General features: G+C 46.3%; 1 protein-coding gene across 2 annotated transcripts in view; it reads left to right on the forward strand.

Moving 5' to 3' along the window:
* Nucleotides 1-16059, forward strand: part of dhx15 (DEAH (Asp-Glu-Ala-His) box helicase 15) — a 42012-nt gene that overhangs the window by 1333 nt on the left and 24620 nt on the right. For both annotated transcript variants that reach the window (XM_080547209.1, XM_080547208.1), the window contains exons 2-5: nucleotides 2836-3181; nucleotides 6951-7144; nucleotides 9361-9520; nucleotides 15044-15262. In XM_080547209.1, the coding sequence (XP_080403335.1) occupies nucleotides 2836-3181; nucleotides 6951-7144; nucleotides 9361-9520; nucleotides 15044-15262 (919 nt within the window). The remainder of the gene's footprint in view (nucleotides 1-2835; nucleotides 3182-6950; nucleotides 7145-9360; nucleotides 9521-15043; nucleotides 15263-16059) is intronic.

The following is a 16059-nucleotide window of genomic DNA, read 5'->3' on the forward strand; positions in this document are numbered from 1 at the left end:
AGAGAGACACAGAGAGAGACACAGAGAGAGAGAGACACACAGAGACAGACAGAGAGAGACACAGAGAGAGAGAGACAGAGAGACAGAGAGAGAGACAGAGAGAGAGAGAGAGACAGAGAGAGAGACACAGAGAGAGACACAGAGAGAGAGAGACACACAGAGACAGACAGAGAGAGACACAGAGAGAGAGAGACAGAGAGAGAGACAGAGAGACAGAGAGAGAGAGAGAGAGAGACAGGGAGGGACAGAGAGACAGAGAGAGAGAGAGAGAGAGAGACAGAGAGAGAGAGACAGGGAGAGGGGGAGACAGAGAGAGACAGAGAGACATAATACACAGTTGTGGGGTTGGGGGGGGGGGGGGGGGGTAGGCAAGCCTAATAAAATGCTTTTTCCTGGAGGGAACTTCTTCACTTCAGATGAGGCGTGTGGATGAACACAGAGCAGAGCATCACTACACACCGGTGGTGCATGGCACGTAGGATAGCTACAGCACCCCAGATCCATAACTGTTGTCTTTCATTTTCTCCAGTGTCATTTTGTCAATGGTGTTGAATATAAGCTTATAAGGTCCCAAATTCTGTGACCCGTCAAATTGGCTGTTTTGTGAAATATAACATATTTGGCCTGGAAACACATCATCACTTCAGCTTTAGTAGACACGGTACACAGTAGTACCCGAGCCGTGACCTGACCAGGGTCAATAATACCCTGGATGTTACAGAGAAACTACGTAAGTGTGTCATATGTAACTGAGTCAGAGTGGTAAACTCACTCCCAAGTGGAAATACCCCCACATCATCCGTGTTGTCAAATTGTTGTCAATCTTTTCAGTGGCGGCGGCGGTGGATAACATGGGGGTGTTTCATGTACGTGTGTTTTTGCAATCCAAAGGAAAGGACCCAAGATAGACTAAAGCGAGAGAGTGAAGAAGGAAGTGCAGTGGCAGCTCCTAAGCTAGTGTTTTTCAAAGTCTGTAAAAAGCACCCCACGTGTGTGTGTCACATGAGATTTAAATTATCTCCCCTAACCAAATTGTACAAATATTGTACACACCTGACCTGACTAACATCACATTTATATATGCAGGACACCTTCCTGCCACACGAGGCAAAATACTATAGCGCGCTCTGTAGGCCGACCTACCTACAAACAACCAACGTTGTGTACTGTCTGCACTGGGCTTTGAGTGATGATACTAGAGCATTGCAATGTCCAGTGCAAAGTAAAGTCAACCTTGTGTTGCTTTTGTGTTGAACAACATAAATGCAATGGCAGGACTGTAATTAGGAGTAAATAAACTTGGTCTAGTAATATTGATGCTGATAATGATAATAATAATAATAATAATTAAAGCTCTGAGTAGCAATAAACGGCTGTCTGAGAATGGTCAAGGGAGAGAGACGTAACCTTCATGATGAAGTCATTGCCTAATATTGTGAATTGTGTAACAGGTTTCATAATAGATAATAGGCCACACCCACAAGCCCAACAGCATGGCTATGTTCAAGACATGACTAACACTGTACCCCAGGGCCTGGGGTTAATCAAATGTCATGACATTTGATTTGTGTGTGGCTTTAGGTGAGTGGTGTCAAAGGTACGGGTGGTCCAATAAGGCAGTGGTTGTCAAACCTCTCCTCGTGGACCCCCAGCCGCTCCACATATCTAATTTGATCTCTTCCACCACCAGTACACCTGATTCAACTAATCAACCACAAATGCTTGGTACTTGATTAGTTGAATCAGGTGTGCTGGTGGTGGAACAGATCAAATATGTGGAGCGGCTGGGGGTCCCCGAGGAGAGGTTTGACAACCACTGCAATATAATAAGGCACGCAGGTGATTCATGCAAAACACATTTTTAAAGGACAAATCTGCTTTGAAATGGGAAGATGGTGGGTTATACTTCCCATATTGGTAAACACAATGGATTGCACCTCAGTCCTGGGGGGTATTCCATCAATGTTGCTAAAGGAAAATCCAGGTTTATGTTTGATACATCTCACAAGTCTCACAAGATTGATGCTACATTTAGCCTAAGTTTGGTGCAGATGATAGGTCAATAACTGTAAACGCCTTAGTATCTCACAGGAAATTGATCAACAGCATCTTACGGTAATAATAATAAATATGTTTATTATTCATAATTATAATAATAAGAAGAAGAAGAGGCCCTACTGTCCTTGGGAAATAACAAACATGGTATGATGGCGATAATAATACTGTAATTACTGAGAAAACAAAGTTGTTCTGATAATAATACTGACAATAATAATGTAGTTAATAACATTCAAATGGGAGGTTTAAACTCTGATTGTTCAGTGCCCTTTTGGTTAGGCCTAGTTATTATTGGTATTTAGGTTGCGATGGTTTGTCTTTTTAAATAATTTGGGTCGTCTGGAAAAAAAGGTTAAAAAACCACTGCACCTGCTGTCACTTCATTCATCAATCTGACCTCCTCCAGGTCTGGAAACTCAGGATGGGTGGAAGGAAGGGAAATGGGGATTTGGAAATGGATCAGTGTAAATTCACGGGTGTTACGTTATAGATAGATCTTTTTATTTAGTCAGGACAGTGCACATTAATAAACAGTCACTTATACAGACTATGGTGACAGTAAATATGCCGGATTTAGCTGTGAGCTCATTTGCATCCGTAGTCCTCCTATGACATAAAATCGGACAATAGATACAAAAAACAACAACAACAATAACGGACAGAACATCACAACAGAATACAATAGGACACAAAAAAACGAGTATGTGACCATAGGGACCAACATTGGTGCGGTAGAAACTTATCTCACCACTTCCATGTCTCTCCTTTACCACACAGACGGGACAGAGACAGAGACGAGCGGTCGAAGGACCGGGACCGCGACCGGGACAGAGACCGCGACCGCGACAGAGGAGACCGACAGGAAGTCAAGCCCTCCGGCCTGGCCCCCAACACCCCCGCCGGGGGCGGCGGCGGCGGGAGCCTCCTCTCCCTGAAGCAGACGGCCATGCACCAGCAGATCAACCCCTTCACCAACCTGCCCCACACGCCCCGCTACTACGAGATCCTGAAGAAGAGGCTGCAGCTGCCCGTGTGGGAGTACAAGGAGCGCTTCAACGACATCCTGGCGCGCCATCAGAGCTTCGTGCTCGTGGGAGAGACCGGTTCAGGGAAGACCACACAGGTGGGCGGGCGGGGGGGGAGACAAGTCTCTCACACACACACCTAGTTCTGTCAGTTCTCTCACACACACACCTAGTTCTGTCAGTTCTCTCTCTCATACACCTAGTTCTGTCAGTTCTCTCTCACACACACCTAGTTCTGTCAGTTCTCTCTCACACACACACACCTAGTTCTGTCAGTTCTCTCACACACACACCTAGTTCTGTCAGTTCTCACACACACACCTAGTTATGTTAGTTCTCTCACACACACACCTAGTTCTGTTAGTTCTCACACACACACCTAGTTCTGTCAGTTCTCTCTCACACACACACCTAGTTCTGTCAGTTCTCTCTCTCACACACCTAGTTCTGTCAGTTCTCTCTCTCACACACACCTAGTTCTGTCAGTTCTCTCTCACACACACCTAGTTCTGTCAGTTCTCTCTCTCACACACACCTAGTTCTGTCAGTTCTCTCTCACACACACCTAGTTCTGTCAGTTCTCTCTCTCACACACACCTAGTTCTGTCAGTTCTCTCACACACACACCTAGTTCTGTCAGTTCTCTCTCACACACACACCTAGTTCTGTCAGTTCTCTCACACACACACCTAGTTCTGTCAGTTCTCTCTCTCACACACCTAGTTCTGTCAGTTCTCTCACACACACACCTAGTTCTGTCAGTTCTCTCACACACACACACCTAGTTCTGTTAGTTCTCTCACACACACACCTAGTTCTGTTAGCTCTCTCACACACACACCTAGTTCTGTCAGTTCTCTCACACACACACCTAGTTCTGTCAGTTCTCTCAGACACACACCTAGTTCTGTTCTGAAATTGTTGTCTGACTTGCTTCTTTACAGTCATATCGTTAGCCTCGTAGCATATTCTGGCCAAATTGAGATAACTGCCTAACACTGCTGATTCACTGTGCATTATTGCCTATGATGCCATCAGCCTATCAGAATGCTTGTTACATTCCAAAATCACTATCTGCCCAAGTCATCTCTTTGACATAGGCGTTTCTGACGCTACATACAAAGATGGCTCGGCTGACCACAAGTGAAGCATGACATAGTTATGCTATAAGGCGGAGGTGGGGTTCTTGTTAACGTCTATTATCATGATGGGGAAGGAAAAAAAAGTCAGTGACACATTCAGTAGGTTGATCACTAATTGCAGGGTTCCCGCGCTGGTCTTAAAAAGCCTTAAAGTCTAAAATCCAGCAACCCGACCTGTAAAGCCTAAAAAGGCCCCAAGTTCCAGTTATCAGGTCTAAAAAAGGTGCTAGGTCAAAACATTTAGATTAGCTTGTCCTGCAAGGAATTCAGTCCGACCACATCTATTTACGTGGAGATGAATCAAGCTGGAACCCAAAAAATGCCAATTCGCTGCCCCCGGGAGAAATGATTGGCGAGCGAAGCTACGGCAGGATGACAAAAAACTATCACATAGTGTCACGAATAGGTTTACATTTATTCAAAGAGGTCTAAAAAAAGCTATAAAAAGGTCTTAAATTTGACTTGTTGAAACTTGTAGGAACCCTGTGATTGTGTCTTGAAGCGGAGTGTTCTCCTGGTATGTAAATGCGGGACAGGGAGCAGCGTGTCAGTGTGTCCCCTAGGGGTACGTAAGGACGTTTACAGACATGAGATGCGTGTCATGATGCATGTCTTTAGGCCTTTGGCCCCCTTATCTACTGCTGATTAACTCATTGACTGCCAAAGACGCCAATTGGCGTCTTATAGAATAGTAACGTTGACTGCCAAAGACGCCAATTGGCGTCTTATAGATTATTAATTTTTTTTCGCGGGGATCGCGTTATTGACATGTTCTACACCTAGCGAGTGAATTTCAGACTTGGGTGTAATGTATTTCGGTCCCAGATGGGGGCAGTAGTTCGATAAAAGCCTGGAGAAGGAAGTGGCTTGCTGTGGGTTGTAGTAATGGCGAAACAGATCAGGGTATGTGCCAAACGCGGCGCGGAGCATTGCGGCGCGGAGCATTGCGGAGCAGCGCGGCCATCGCGCGACTCTTCAAACAGTTCAGAGTCGGATGATACAGAAAAAGTGCAGAAAAAATATATATATAAGTTCTGCAGAAAAAGCTCGTTTTCTCTGTTTATTGGTCAAAATCTGGTGTTTTTGCTGAAACCACCCTATGTTCTACGGCCGATTTCTAAACACTCAAAGAGGCTAGAAACAAACTTTCTTTTTCTGATGAAAGAAGAGAGTCTAAAGTTTTGTTAGATATGTTCAATGTTTATGTAGTCCGAAAAGTCAATATTTGGTGGGTCTTCAAAGTTCAGCGAAAATGCCCCAAAAGTCTGGCAGTGTGGAGCTCTCCGCTCTGAACATGGCTGGCAGTCAAAGAGTTAACCCCAGAGAGTGGAAGATGGGCGCTGCAACACCTTGTTGACTTGGCTCCACCTTTGTAAACATTTCAGAGCAAATTATACTGATATGTAATAATAATAATAACTTTTATTTGTATAGCACTTTTCCTGCAAACGTTGCAGCTCAAAGTGCTTTAATCATTATTTAATCATCATTTAATTATTTAGTCATTTTAAAGGCAATATTAAATAGATGGGTTTTTAGTCTTGACTTGAACATATGTGCTGAGGTTGCATCCCTAATGTAAACTGGCAGTGCATTCCACAATCTGGGTGCATAAAATGAGAATGCAGCCTCATTAATCTCTTCTTTTGTACATGTGGTACACAGAGAAAGCCATTTCTCTCTATTGGGATGATATGCGAGCAAAAGGTCTTCCAGACATTCTGGTGCTGTGCCAGTGAGCGCTTTATAAACAAGCAGAAGGATCTTGAAATCTATTCTGAACTTAACAGGAAGCCAGTGTAGAGTCTCTAAAATAGGAGTTATATGAGCTCTTCTGCTTGATAATAATGATAAGAGTAACTATCTCTGATCACCAATGACAAAGCGATTGTCAAAGCATTTACGTTCCTTAACATTTTACCGTATTCGTAGCGTTGCATTTGCATGATAACGCAATCAAGCTTCACCGTGTTCAAAAATAGAACCTGAACCCTGTTGTTGAAAGTGATGTTTTTCCTCCGGTTGGGCGTTCATCCAAGCTGAAGGCTAATACAGTGGAAGGAACCGTTTCCAACTTTAGATCTCTCTTAGCGGGACACGCTCCTGTTTTTAACAGCGAGCGGGGGGGGGGGGGATCACCTACTGAGCTTGCCCGTCAGCAGAGAGCTGCCAGACTCGTCTGTCGTAGACGCATCATCACAGCGTCTCGTGGGCGGGGGGGGGGGGGGGGGGAAAGGAAAAAAAATGCACCGACCAGCAGTAGGCCACAGCTCCTTCGTTATCAACATCAAAGGAAATCACCAGACCGAAATGTCGAGGATTGACTTGATGTCGCTTTAACCAGGCAACTTTAAAGCAACCTATTGACATATCGACGGCTGAAACGCAAAAACCTCCTATCTGCAAAATTCACTTTTTGGGGGGAAAACGGAAAATAACTCGTTTTCTTGCAGAATGCTATTTGTTAAGGATACCCATCACATAATACACTGTTTGGGGACTATATCACTATAGTATGTGTTAAAAAAAAAAAAAAAATGCAGATAGGAGGTTTTGTGTTTCGGCCATCGACATGTCTGCTTACTCCTAGCTCACCTCTGTGTTGTTATTCTGTGAGCAGTTTGTTACTCAGATTTCCTCAACCCAGTGCAGAAGTAGCAACCGTTAGATGTTAGATGAGTCATTTGAATGACATCCTCTCCTCTACCCCCCCTCCCCCCCTCAGATCCCCCAGTGGTGTGTGGACATGGTGCGGGCCATCCCGGGCCCCAAGCGGGCGGTGGCGTGCACCCAGCCCAGGAGGGTGGCGGCCATGAGCGTGGCCCAGAGGGTGGCGGACGAGATGGACATCATGCTGGGCCAGGAGGTGGGCTACTCCATCCGATTTGAAGACTGCAGCTCCGCCAAGACCATACTGAAGTAAGGACGAGGCCTCCATGGTCGCCAAACACTTTTGCCCCCCGTTAGAAAACTCACGGTGTCGTCGTCCCCCCCCCCCCCCCCCCATTTACACCACATTTACATTTAGCAGACGCCTTATTCCAAAGCGACTTGCAGTCGATTAATTCGACTAAGCAAGTGAATCATCAATCCACCAGTTGTAGCAGGAAGAGTAATCTAGCTCAGGCCAGGGGCCATTGGCAGTTGAAGAAGAAGAAAGAAAGATTTTTTTTTTTTTAACACAGGACAAGGGGGCAGTAGATGTCTTAGGAGACACAGTATAGGGGAAAGCAGGTGTCTCAGGAGGCACAGTACTGGGGGGGTAGTAGATGTCTCAGGAGACACAGTGCTGGGGGGTAGTAGATGTCTCAGGAGACACAGTGCTGGGGGGTAGTAGATGTCTCAGGAGACAGAGTGCTGGGGGGTAGTAGATGTCTTAGGAGACACAGTGCTGGGGGGTAGTAGATGTCTCAGGAGACACAGTGCTGGGGGGTAGTAGATGTCTAAGGAGACACAGTGCTGGGGGGTAGTAGATGTCTCAGGAGACGCAGTGCTGGGGGGTAGTAGATGTCTCAGGAGGGGCAGTGCTGGGGGGTAGTAGATGTCTCAGGAGGACCTTGTTCCTATGTAGTCTCTGATCTGATGACGTTGGATGAGGTAACCTCTCGTCACTTATCCTGTCACCTTACAGATGAGCGATCAGCACATGTACATTATGCGGTAGTGTACATTATAGGGCTGTCCCAAACGACAATTTTTCTAACGATTAATCTAGCGATTATTTTTTCAATTAAAACGACTAATTTAACGATATTTTTTTTACTGTTCGATATATTTTTTTTAATCATGTGTAGGCCCCTTAATTTCCACCTCACTGCTATGTTTAGCCAACTTGAATGCCAACATGGCCATTTAGAAGTCTGTCCATCACCACAACACATAGCTAGCTAGTAGCTACATAGCTAGCTAACGTTACTCTCGCTGCTATGTTATGATTAGCTAAATTGATGCTAACGTAGCATGCGAGCTACGAGCTAGATAACGTACAGTAGGTGCGAGCACCACAATGACAATAGGCTACCGTAGCTAGCCAGCTACATAGCTAACGTTACTAACACCAGAAGACAAGACATACAAACTGTGGTGAGCTACATTGCTTGTGTAACATTAGCTAGTAACTATCCATTTTTCACTCGTACACGGCCGGAAAAGTGAACAGAAATACAACGGTGACTTACGGTGGTGCTATCTTGCGGCTGTCTTCACAAAGAGCTCCAGGATGCTTTCGCTTGAGGTGCTCGTTCATTGCAGACGTACTGCTGTGATAGGCCATTTCATTTTTGCTTATAATTTTTTTTGCTTATTTTTTTTGCTTATTTAAAAAAAAAAAAAAAAAATATATATATATATTTACGACGCACCGAAGAACATTACGCAAGTCGACGAATCGTAACAGCCCTAGTACATTACATGCCTCAATGAAGCTCCCATGGAAACTTAGTGAAATTCTGTGTGAAGTGGACAGACTAGGCAGACATCGGCACTATATTACATTCTACAATTCATATGGGTTAGAAATAGGCAGACAGGGGCGCTTAGGTGGCGTAGTGGATTAAGCGCTGACCATGTACCGCAGGGCTCCCGGTTCGATTCTAGCCGCGGACATCAAAAAAATATGAGTGGGACTGCTCCACTCAGAAAAAATAACTTAAAAAAAACAAAAGAAATAGGCAGACATATATTACATTCTACAATTCATATGGGTTAAAAATAGGCAGACATAGACACATATATTACATTCTAGAATACATGTTTAGTGAAAATACCACCGCTCATCCGTGATCAGACTTTGCTGAGGTGCTGGAACTGAACAGTATCAATACAGTGCAAAAAAACAGCATCCGCACACTCAAACACTGACACAAACCTTTTTCAGGCATAAAGCAGACAAGTGAATGCAGTGGTATGAAGGGTTCAAACAACATCACTTGATTTAGCCGACGCACAACAACACCTGTGTCAAAAATGTCACCTAGTGGCTAGGCATCAAGGGAATTGTAGTCATAGATTTAGTGGACTACAAAAACATATGCAAGGGTCATGAGACAGGAAACACCAAAAACAAATATACATATATGTTAACCCCTTACAGTGTAACTATGCTCATATATGTACGTATCCCTTCCTGTCCCCAGGTACATGACAGACGGTATGCTGCTGCGCGAGGCGATGAACGACCCTCTCCTGGAGCGCTACGGCGTCATCATCCTGGATGAGGCTCACGAGCGCACGCTGGCCACCGACATCCTGATGGGCGTCCTGAAGGAGGTGGTCCGACAGAGGTCCGACCTCAAGGTAGCGTCCCCTTTCGAGAGCGCAAAATAACAGCGTCCGCACACTCAAACACTGTGCGAAAAAAAGTTGTTTATTGCGAGCTTTCAGTCATCCTAAGACTTCTACTGCCCCCCTTGTACTGTTTCTCCAGTGTCTATATAAAAAAAGAACAACTATATTTTCACAAAGACTGCCAATGGCCCCTGGCCTGAGCTAGATTACGCCTCCTGCTAGAACCGGTGAATCGATGATTCACTTGCTTAGTCAAATGTAAGTCACAGAAATAAAAAAAATAAAAAAATATTTATAAACGTCGACCTTCTTCAGGCATAAAGCAGACAAGTGACATTCTGAAAGCGTTCCTTTCTAGGAAACGCCACATCAGGCTATTACGATGCGATGACCCGTGTCACTTTCGGTAAGCTATCAAACGGGAGGTGGAAGTGTTGACCTGCGTTCAAAGTGCTTGCTTGTCCAAGAAGCATAGAAGAAGTGTTTGATTTCCAGTTTTCTTTTATGTACACCTACCGATTGTGACCCTGGCTGTGACCCCAACACGTTCTACGCGTTAGTTTACTTGTCGTTGGTCATGCTGTGTGTGTGTCTAGCCTGGGGTCATCGACAGCCACCTACTGCTTGTCAAAGCTACTCCCTGATACCTCATCTCTCGTGCCTTTGCGTCCACCTACTTTTTCACTCTTCTTTAGCCTCATAGCATAATTGCCTAAGTCATATTTTGTCCAAATTGAGATATATGCCTAACTCTACTCTCCTAACACTGCTGATTCACTGGGCATTTTTGCCTATGATGCCATCAGCCTATCAGAATGCTTGTTACATTCCAAAATCACTGTCTGCCCAAGTCATCTCTTTGACATTGGGCATTTTTGACACTACATACAAAGATGGCTCAGCTGACCACAAGTGAAGCATGACTTCACAAGCAATTATGCTATGAGGCTAACGACTTCCTGCATGCTTATCTATCTGCTACCTCGATGCTAGCACTCTCGCATGCAAACAATCCTGTGTCTGTCCCAAACACACACTCTCACTTCCTATTATACCCCGCCCCCCAAATAAGCATCAGTAGCTAACATTGTTTACTCCCCCCCCTTCCTTTCTTCACCTTTCGCTGACAGCCCCTCCACGCCTGACAGCTGTGTGTCTATTGAGACAAAGACAAACAGTCGCTATTCAGCTCAGAGATGCACAGCCAGTCCCCTCTGCAGCAGCTCGGAGATTGCTCCCCGGGTCAGCCCATTTTAAGGCAATCAGCCAAGGGAAGGGGGGGGGGGGGGGGGCGGATAGGGGACGACGACGCAGAGGCACGCGGTTTTTATAGGCCTGAATGTGCGGACACAGTTCTCATAAAGCAGATGGGTAATGACTAGTTGTTGTCAGGATCGAATCAAAGGTTATACACGTGTTCAGGGACTGTTAAATGAGGTCTAGGTTACTGGGAATGATCGCCCCCCCTGCCCCCCCCCCCCCCCCCCACGACTCGCATCCCCTTCTAAATTTGAAGTTTAATTTGCCTTGATTAAGAGCAATTATTATGTCTCGTGGTGCGTAAAAGCGAAATGCCGAGACGGTGGCCCCCCGAAATATTTTAGATTGAAAATCGGAGAGGCGCCCTCCCATCAGAATCCTTAATGTGCTTGTTCTAATGGGCTCCTGGGAGGAACACGGGGCGCTTTTATGGCTCTGAGCATCATCACCCGCATGGGTCAGGGCCCTGAGTTCTGCTGTCTTTGTAATATAGTCACGATCTGGGGTACTTTTTCTCTCTCTCTCTCTCTCTCTCTCTCTCTCTCTCTCTCTCTCTCTCTCTCTCTCTCTCTCTCTCTCTCTCTCTCTCTCTCTCTCTCTCTCTCTCTCTCTCTCTCTCTCTCTACCTCTCTCTCTACCTCTCTCTCTCTCTCTCTCTCTCTCTCTCTCTCTCTCTCTCTCTCTCTCTCTCTCTCCCTCCCTCTCTCCCTCTCTCTCTACCTCTCTCTCTCTCTCTCTCTCTCTGTCTCTCTCTCTCTCTCTCTCTCTCTCTCTCTCTCTCTCTCTCTCTCTCTCTCTCTCTCTCTCTCTCTCTCTCTCTCTCAGGAGACAGTTGTGAACTGTAGAGGTAGTGGTGGTCTAGTGGTTAGTGAGGTGGACTGGTGATCAGAAGGTCATGAGTTCAAATCCCCACCTGGGGACCACCACCACCGGTGTGCCCTTGAGCAAGACACTTAGCCCTAAGTCACTCCAGGGAGACTGGTCCCAGTAATCTGTAATTGTAAGTCGCTTTGGATAAAAGAGTCTGTATACTAGTATACTATACAGCTACCCTTACCCTAAGACTTTTACAATTTTAAGGCGGGAACAATGGTGTTTAGATTCTGAACTATTAGTCAATGAACAGAATTGTCACACAGGTGCTCTGCGGACCTTGTTCAGCCATAGGCAGATTGGAGTCAGTCCAGGGTGTCTGGTTGGGCGGAGTTAACGTGCTGCCCTGACCAGCCTCTCAAAGCACAGATGACAGATGTGCAACAGGGGCGATTATACCAGACAGGTGACCTCTGTGTTCATGGGCACAGGGAACAATGGTGGTCACCTTGAAGCAGGTGGGGGGGGGGGGATTACAGACCGGGGGTCAGGGAGAGTTTGAGGATGTCAGTAAAGGCGGCTGCCAGCTGGTCAGAGCACCGCTCCGAGGACGGAGCCTGGAGTGCTGTCTGGGCGACCGCCCGCTTTGTTGCGTATTCACCCTCTTCACCCTGGAAGTGTGAGAGTTCTGTGTTCTGTGTGAGAGTTCTGTGTTCTGTGTGAGAGTTCTGTGTTCTGTGTGAAAGTTCTGTGTGAGAGTTCTGTGTGGGAATTCTGTTCATTGACTAATAGACCTTCACCAGTCCACCTCACTATCAACTAGACCACCACTACCCCTACAGTTCACAACTGTATCCTGTGTCATGTGACCGATAACCAATAACCACCTCCTTACTTAGTCTTGACTCTTGACTGACGTCGGCCACAGAGACGGCCGCTGTCGTCATTACGATCCACGTGATCCCCTCGCGACAGGCTCCATGGTGCTCCGGCCTCAGACCGAGCGCAGAGGGTGTTGACCTCGCCTGGGGCAGAGGGGTCGGCGTGCGCCACAGCTGGATGTCCTTGTTTATAATCCAAATCCACCGGGCGTTTGGTGGAGTCGACGTAATGTGATTCCACTCTGGTCCTGTCCTTGTCTTTTCCCCCCTGTCTCTGATGGATTTTTCCGGAGAAATCCTCATTTCCACTACTTTACCTCAAGTTTGTTAGTTTATTAGAATCCCCATTAGTAAGGCCATGCAGGGTTCCCACGGGTCCTTGAAATCCTTGAAAGTTTGTGAATTTGATATAAAAAAAAAATCAAGGCCTTGAAAGTTTTTGAAAATAGACATGGGTCATTGAAATTGCTTGAATTCCCCTCTCTTCTCTCTCTCTCTCTCTCTCTCTCTAAAGAAATATATGTATTCAAAAAAATGTGCGTAGCTTGTCAACTAGTAAATAAGTCTCTGTATTGCTTAACTTTACACATATTTCACAATATATTGTTTTGCTGTGCTGTGGTAGAGAAGGCAAGAGACCATCTAGTGTTCACACATTCAAGCCTCTCTTTTTAATTGTCTGTGAGCGGAGAGTTCCTATTATACATATTCTCATCTAGATCTGTCTCAAACTATGCCGTGTTTGGTCCTTGAATTTGAGGGAATTGTGTCTTGAAAGTCCTTGAAAGGTGCTTGAATTTGATGTTTCAGAAGGTGTGGGAACCGTGCCATGACATGAGCTAGTCTTCCTGGGGTCCGACACAAAAATCATATTTGAACAATTGTCAACATTATATACATACATACATACATACATACATACATTCATAATAACAAAAGAAAGGAAGCTGCACGTGTCCTTATAAGGACCAGAGGGAGGGCACACATCACACCAGTCCTGAGATCACTGCACTGGCTCCCTGTCAGCTATAGAATAGACTTCAAGATTATTTTACTAGTCTAAAAATCACTCCACTGCCATGCACCCAAATACACCATGGACATGCTTGTAAGACACACACCAGGTAGACCCCTGAGGTCCACTGGCACTGAACTCCTGACGGTCCCAGAAGCCAGGACCAGGAGGTATGGAGAGACAGCTTTCAGTATATATCCTCCCAGACTGTGGAACACCCTACCTGAGAGCCTGAGATTGTACAAAACGCTGGAAACATTTCAGCGAGACCTCAAAAGCTACTTATTCGCGTGCCCCGCGGTGGCGTAGCGGTCTAAGCACTAGCCACTAGTGCAAGCTGCCCACCGGGGACTGGGATCGAATCCCGGTCTCGCCAGACCCGGATATGGCCGAGGCACACAGGGAGCGGCATATTGAGCGGCCGCTCCAGAGGGCGGTATAGGACTATTTCCGGACAAGGATCCGTCGCGCAACAGCGCCCCCGGGGTGCCGGAATAACGGTGCTGGGCTCGAGGAGCCAGTCAGCTAGTCTGCCTGGCGATCTCCTCTGGGGCTGCCGGCCACGGGGTCGTGCGGCGGATCCTACGCAATAGGCAGGGGATAATTGGATGCTAGGTTGGGTTCAATTGGATACTAAATTGGGTGAAAAAGGGATACAATCTTAAAAAAAAATAAAAAAATAAACCTACTTATTCAATCTGGCCTTTTAAATGTCCATCTTAGTTGTCGCTTTATCTTCTTTGCTCTGTGTGAAGCGCATTGGGTCACATTCTGTGACAAATGCGCTATACAAATATATACTATCTCTAGGCCTATCCTGTTTCCCCTGCTATCACTAACTACTGCTATCTCGCCATTATTCCCCATAATGCTCTTCTCTCTCTCCCATTTCGCCCTCACCTACTAGATAGATAGATAGGTAGATAGGTAGATAGATAGATAGGTAGGTAGGTAGGTAGGTAGGTAGGTAGATAGATAGGTAGGTAGATAGATAGTTTATTAGCCACACAACCAAAGCCGGTGGAATTTGTTCTCAGTACAGCATATTGATCTCTGCAGCACACAAATGACAAAAACAAGGAAGTGCACAATAACAACATCAGACAAAAAATAGACGGGGCGCTTCCGGGTTCCATTCCGGCCGGGGACATATCCTGCATGTCATCCCTCCTCTCTCTCTCACCCATCCTTCCTGTCTAAATCTCTACTGTGTCTGTCAATAAAATGAAAAATATGAATAGGACTGCCCCACTCAGAAAAAAATACTTTATAAATAGACAACAGACAATCATGGTATGCATGTCGGTCATGTCAGTGAGGGAGGCGTTCAGAGTCCTGATGGCTATGGGGGAAAAGCCCAGAAAAAGTGGTTTCGGCCTCTGATTTTGGATGCCTTTTTAACAATCCGCTGTAGTTCGATCCGTGGTTTTGACTGTCTGTGCTACCGTACCACACTGGAGGATGTGATAGAGGATGTGGATGATGGACTCATTGTGGAACTCACGCTAGCATTAACATTCACTTACTCTCTCGCTAACGGTCTCTTCCTGTCGCCCCCCCCAGGTTATCGTCATGAGCGCCACCCTGGACGCCGGTAAGTTCCAGGTGTACTTTGACAGCTGCCCCCTGCTGACCATCCCGGGGCGTACGCACCCCGTGGAGATCTTCTACACCCCGGAGCCGGAGAGGGACTACCTGGAGGCGGCCATCCGCACCGTCATCCAGATCCACATGTGTGAGGAGGACGAGGGGGACGTGCTGCTCTTCCTCACCGGACAAGAGGTGAGGCAGTGTGCTCGTATACACACACACACACACACACACACACACACACACACACACACACACCTTCATCCTTTAACATGCACACACACACACACACACACCCTCGTCCCTTAACATGCACACACACACACCGTAACTCTTAACATGCACACACAAACACACCCTCATCCCTTAACATGCAAACCCACACACACAAACACACACACACACACACCTTAACCCTTAACATGCAAACACACACACACACACACACACAACCCCCTTGCCTGTTTTATGAAATGACATGGGTAGACATTTTTTATGGTGACTCAGATTCCCCCTCCCTCCTCATGAATCCTCCATATTAAGTCATTTCTTCTCATTTTTTTTTTTCCGCTCCTGTGAATGTTGTCATGTGTCTGGGTGACACCCCGAAACGTCTGTCTGTCTGTCTGCCTCCAAACCAGTGTGTGAGAGGCGGCAGCCACGCCTGCAGTGCCACCCTGTTCTCACCACTCTCCTCTCCTCTCCTAACGCAACACGTTAGCTCCCGTCCCTCTGTTCCTCTGTTCCTCTGTGTGCTACTCTGTTTAATTAGTGTAACTGCGACCGCCCCCAGGCTGCACCGAAGACCAACCTGATAGTTGTTAATTCATTTCAGCGGCTTGTTTTTTTTTCCGTTCTAGATCTCGCGATTGATTTATTTCAGCGGGGGGGGGGGGGGGGGGTGGGGCGTCGGTGCGCATTCAACATTCCACACATCGTATTAGGAGTCGAGGAGTCGCCGATGTAATAAAATAAAAAATGAAACTCTA

This window comes from Nansenia antarctica, assembly GCF_963989245.1.
Source record: "Nansenia antarctica genome assembly, chromosome: 17".
NCBI lineage: Eukaryota > Metazoa > Chordata > Actinopteri > Argentiniformes > Microstomatidae > Nansenia > Nansenia antarctica.